The following is a 5,013-nucleotide window of genomic DNA, read 5'->3' as shown; positions in this document are numbered from 1 at the left end:
GAACCGGGACCGGAACCGGCCTCAGACCCAGAACTGGCACCAGAACCGAGACCAGAACCGGCCTCAGACCCAGAACCGAGACCGGAACCGGCCTCAGACCCAGAACCGGCACCAGAACCAGAACCGAGACCAGAACTGGCCTCAGACCCAGAACCGAGACCAGAACTAGCACCAGACCCAGAACTGAGACCAGAACCAGCACCAGAACCTGCCTCAGACCGAGAACCAGCCTCAGACCCAGAACTGGCACCAGAACCAGCCTCAGACTCAGAACTGGCACCAGACCCAGAACCGAGACCAGAACCAGCCTGAGACCCAGAACCGAGACCAGAACCAGCACCAGAACTGGCACCAGACCCAGAACCAAGACCAGAACCGGCCTCAGACCCAGAACTGGCACCAGAACTGAGACCAGAAATGGCACCAGATCCAGAACCAAGACCAGAACTGGCCTCAGACCCAGAACCGAGACCAGAACCAGCACCAGACCCAGAACCGGCCTCAGACCCAGAATTGACACCAGAACTGGCCTCAGACCCAGAACTGGCACCAGAACCAGCCTCAGACCCAGAACCGGCACCAGAACCAGCCTCAGACCCAGAACCGAGACCAGAACTGGCACCAGAACTGGCCTCAGAGCCAGAATTGAGACCAGAACTGGTCTCAGACCCATAACCGGCACCAGAACCAGCCTCAGACCGAGAACCGAGACCAGAACCAGCCTCAGACCCAGAACCGGCACCAGAGGGGGGCGAAGCACTGGAATGGGTTCCCTAGGGAGGTGGTGGAATCTCCTTCCTTAGAGGTTTTTAAGGTCAGGCTTGACAAAGCCCTGGCTGGGATGATTTAGTTGGGGATTGGTCCTGCTTTGAGCAGGGGGTTGGACTAGACACCTCCTGAGGTCCCTTCCAGCCCTGATCTTCTATGATTCTGTGAACCAAGACCAGAACCAGCCTCAGACCCAGAACTGGTGCCAAAACTGGCCTCAGACCCAGAACCGGCACCAGAACCGGCCTCAGACCCAGAACTGAGACCAGAACCAGCCTGAGACCCAGATCCGAGATCACAACCAGCCTCAGACCCAGCAGCGGTGCTAAAACTGGCCTCAGACCCAGATCCGAGACCAGAACCAGCCTCAGACCCAGATCCGGTACCAGGATGTAAACCAGACCAGAACCTAATCTCGATGCCAGGACTGATCCCAGAGCCTGAAGCAGAACCCATATCAGAAGCTGATCCAGAATCAGAACCTGCACCTGTATGAGAACTTGAACCACATCTAGAAACAGCGGGAGACCTTGAGTCTGACCCATATTGGACCCAGAACCAGGATCTAACCCGGAACCAGCGCCAGAACCGATACCAGACCTGGACCCCGAACCCGTATCAGACCCAGAACTGGGATCAGACCCAGAACCAGCGCCAGAACCGATACCAGACCTTGCCCCAAACCCGTTTGAGACCGAGAACCGGGATCTAACCCAGAACCGATGCCAGACCTTGACCCCGAACCCAAATCAGACCCAGAACCGGGATCAGACCCAGAACCAGCGCCAGAACCGATACCAGACCTGGACCCCAAACCCAAATCAGACCCAGAACCGGGATCAGACCCAGAACCAGCGCCAGAACCGATACCAGACCTGGACCCCAAACCCGTATCAGACCCAGAACCGGGATCTAACCCAGAGCCAGCGCCAGAACTGATACCAGACCTGGACCCCGAACCCGTATCAGACCCAGAACCGGGATCAGACCCAGAACCAGCGCCAGAACCGATACCAGACCTGGACCCCAAACCCGTATCAGACCCAGAACCGGAATCAGACCCAGAACCAGCGCCAGAACCGATACCAGACCTTGCCCCAAACCCGTTTGAGACCGAGAACCGGGATCTAACCCAGAACCGATGCCAGACCTTGACCCCAAACCCGTATCAGACCCAGAACCGGGATCAGACCCAGAACCAGTGCCAGAACCGATACCAGACCTGGACCCCGAACCCGTATCAGACCCAGAACCAGGCTCTGCTCCAGACCCGATGCCTGGATCCAACCCAAACCACGGCTGAAGACCCCAATAACCTCTCGCTCCCTCCCCTGCCGATTCGGCTGCAGGCCCTGAACTTCCCCCTCCCACCACCAGGGGGTCCCCCTCCAGGGCAGCCATATTGGGGGGGGGTCCCCCCAGCATAGCCTGAGCCCCTCCCGTGCCGACCCCCCCCCCCAATATGGGGCTCAGTATAATGGTGCAGCCCTGGAGCAAGGAATGAACCTCCACAGCCCCTCGTGTACGCCCCCCTCCCCCGGGCTGAGCATAATGGGGGGCCGGGGGGCACCCTACGGCGCAGGGCTGGCGAGAAAGAGAAGGCGGCTGCGGGGAGGGAAACGAGGTCACGCTGCAGCATCACCCGGGGCTGGGGAATCTGCCCCCCCCCCCCACCCAGCCACGCGTGTCCCCTCTGTGGCTCCGTCCGCCGGCCTGTCCGGCCGCGCGTCCAAACGCTTCCGTCCATCCAGCCGTGCCCCTCCGTCCATCCGTCCGGCTGTCCGTCCATCCACACCCCTCCGTCGGTCTGTACTCATCCCTCCATCCATCCTTCCGTCCTTCCACCCATACTGATCCCTCCACTCGTCTGTACGCATCCATCCTTCCATCTGTCCATCCCTCCATTCGCGCTCGTCCATCCATCCACCCATATGCATCCCCTCTGTCCATCTGTACACATCCATCCCTCCGTCCATCCCTCCACCCATACACATCTCCTCCATCCATCTGTACGCATCCATCCATCCCTCCCTCCCTCCATCCTTCCATCCACATCCCTCCATCCCCCCTTCTGTCCATCCACCCATACACACCCCTCCGCCCATACCTACATCCATCCTTCCATCTGTCCATCCATACCCTTCCGTCCGTCCATCCATCCACCCATACCCATCCCTCCATCTGCACCCCATGCGTCCATACGCATCCCTGCATCCATCCATCCATCTGCACCCTTTCGTCCGTACACATCCGTCCTTCTGTCCGTCCATCCCTCCATCCGTCCACCCATACCCATCCCTCCGTCCATCTGTACACATCCCTCCATCCGTCCACCCATACGCATCCCTCCATCTGCACCCCATGCGTCCATACGCATCCGTCCGTCCACCCATACGCATCTCTCCGTCCGTCTGTACACATCCCCCCTTCTGTCCATCCACCCATACACACCCCTCCATCCAGCCCTCCATCTGTCCTTCCGTCTGTCCACCCATACCCATCCCTCCGTCCATCTGTATGCATCCCTCCATCCGTCCTTCCATCCGTCCACCCTACTCATCCCTCCGTCTATCCACCCATACGCACCCCCTCCATCCATCCTTCCGTCTGTCCACCCATACCCATCCCTCCGTCCATCTGTATGCATCCCTCCATCTGTCCCTCCATCTGCGCCCTTCCATCCGTCTTTACTCATCCGGCCTCCCATCCGTGCCCCCTCGGTCCATCCACCTGTACGCATCCCTCCATCCATCCGCCCTTCCGTCTGTCCGTCCATCCATCCCCCTCCCTCCAGCCGTATGCACCCGCCGCCCATCTACGTCCATCCACCCACCCACGCACCCCCCGATCTATCCCGCCCGATACGCCTTTTCATTCCTCCAACTCGACCCACCCCTCGATCTCTCTCTGCCCATCCCCACACCCCTCTCCCGCCCCTCCACCCCATCCATCCCTTTCGCTATCCGAAATCCTGGCGCGCTACTGCCCCCGCTGGCCGGGAGGGGGCGTAACCATCTGGGGCAGAGCATTTCTGTGAGCAGCCTGGCGCCCCACAGGGCCAGCCCCATGCCAGGGGAGAGCGCCCCCTGCTGAGCCCCCGCCCCGCTTCCTGGCCCACAGCGCCCCCTAGTGCCGCCCTGGGGCCAGCCCTGCCTGCCAGGGGAGAGCGCCCCCTGCTGAGCTCCTGCCCCACTCCCTGCCCCACAGCGCCCCCTAGCGCCGCCCTGGGGCCAGCCCTGCCTGCCAGGGGAGAGCGCCCCCTGCTGAGCCCCCGCCCCGCTCCCTGCCCCACAGCGCCCCCTAGCGCCGCCCTGCGGCCAGCCCCCTGCCTGCCAGGGGAGAGCGCCCCCTGCTGAGCCCCCGCCCCCCCGCCCTCCCCCACAGCGCCCCCTAGCGCCGCCCTGGGGCCAGCCCCACCTGCCAGGGGAGAGCGCCCCCAGCTGAGCCCCCGTCCTGCTCCCTGCCCCACAGCACCCCCTAGCACCACCCTGGGGCTAGTGCCACCTGCCGAGCCCCCCACCCTGCTCCCTGCCCCACAGCGCCCCCTAGCGCCGCCCTGGGGCCAGCCCCCTGCCTGCCAGGGGAGAGCGCCCCCTGCTGAGCCCCCTGCCCCGCTCCCTGCCCCACAGCGCCCCCTAGCGCCGCCCTGGGGCCAGCCCTGCCTGCCAGGGGAGAGCGCCCCCTGCCGAGCCCCCCGCCCCCGATCTTTGGCGGGGGATGGGGGCGCCGCGGGCCGAGGATCATGGGAAGGCAGCCGCACTTTCCTTAAATAATTCCTCCATCAAGAGCGATGGAACCAGTTATCCCCGGTTGCCATGGCAGCGCTGACACAGAGATGGATGACGGAAGTCGGGGGGGGGGGGTGTTTCAGGCATGGGGGGGAGTGGGGGCGATGGGGGGGGACGGGGAAGAACGGATCGTGAAAGGGGAGAGAGGGAAACTGAGAGCAGGGCCCAGATCCCCGCCCCCGAGCGAGATCGGGGCCCCCCCAGACACATAGTGAAGGGGGAGGAACCCAGGTGTCCTGACCACCCCCCACCCCCGCCCCAGCCTGTATCTCTCACCGCTGGGCCGCTCTGCCAGGCGAGCAAAGCCACCGGGTAGGAAACGTCTGGCTCGGGTACACTGAGGCACAGGGGTCCCGTCAGCATCTAGGGTGAAATGGGGCAGCCTGAGCAGGAGGGGGTCAGTGCAGGGGGGGGGTTGTTTTAGGCCCAGTGTGAAGCTGGAGGGCAAGGATGGGGG

The 5,013-nt window shown here is 63.2% G+C and overlaps 1 protein-coding gene across 1 annotated transcript; it reads left to right on the top strand.

The window, feature by feature from the left end:
- The first annotated feature begins 1,490 nt into the window (after positions 1–1,490).
- Positions 1,491–2,195, top strand: LOC123357409 (protein TsetseEP-like). The gene has a single exon (XM_045000647.1). It carries the CDS (start codon positions 1,491–1,493, stop codon positions 2,193–2,195), a length of 705 nt encoding a protein of 234 aa, XP_044856582.1.
- Positions 2,196–5,013: the final 2,818 nt, after the last annotated feature.

Source organism: Mauremys mutica, unplaced genomic scaffold, assembly GCF_020497125.1.
Source record: "Mauremys mutica isolate MM-2020 ecotype Southern unplaced genomic scaffold, ASM2049712v1 000557F_np12_obj, whole genome shotgun sequence".
Classification (NCBI taxonomy): domain Eukaryota; kingdom Metazoa; phylum Chordata; order Testudines; family Geoemydidae; genus Mauremys; species Mauremys mutica.
The sequence above is the reverse complement of the archived record's forward strand: the minus strand, read 5'-3'. Positions and strand labels throughout refer to the sequence as shown.

Coding starts and splice junctions, on each gene's coding strand:
- LOC123357409 (XM_045000647.1), top strand. CDS start 1,491: ATGCCAGACCTTGACCCCGAACCCAAATCAGACCCAGAACCGGGATCA.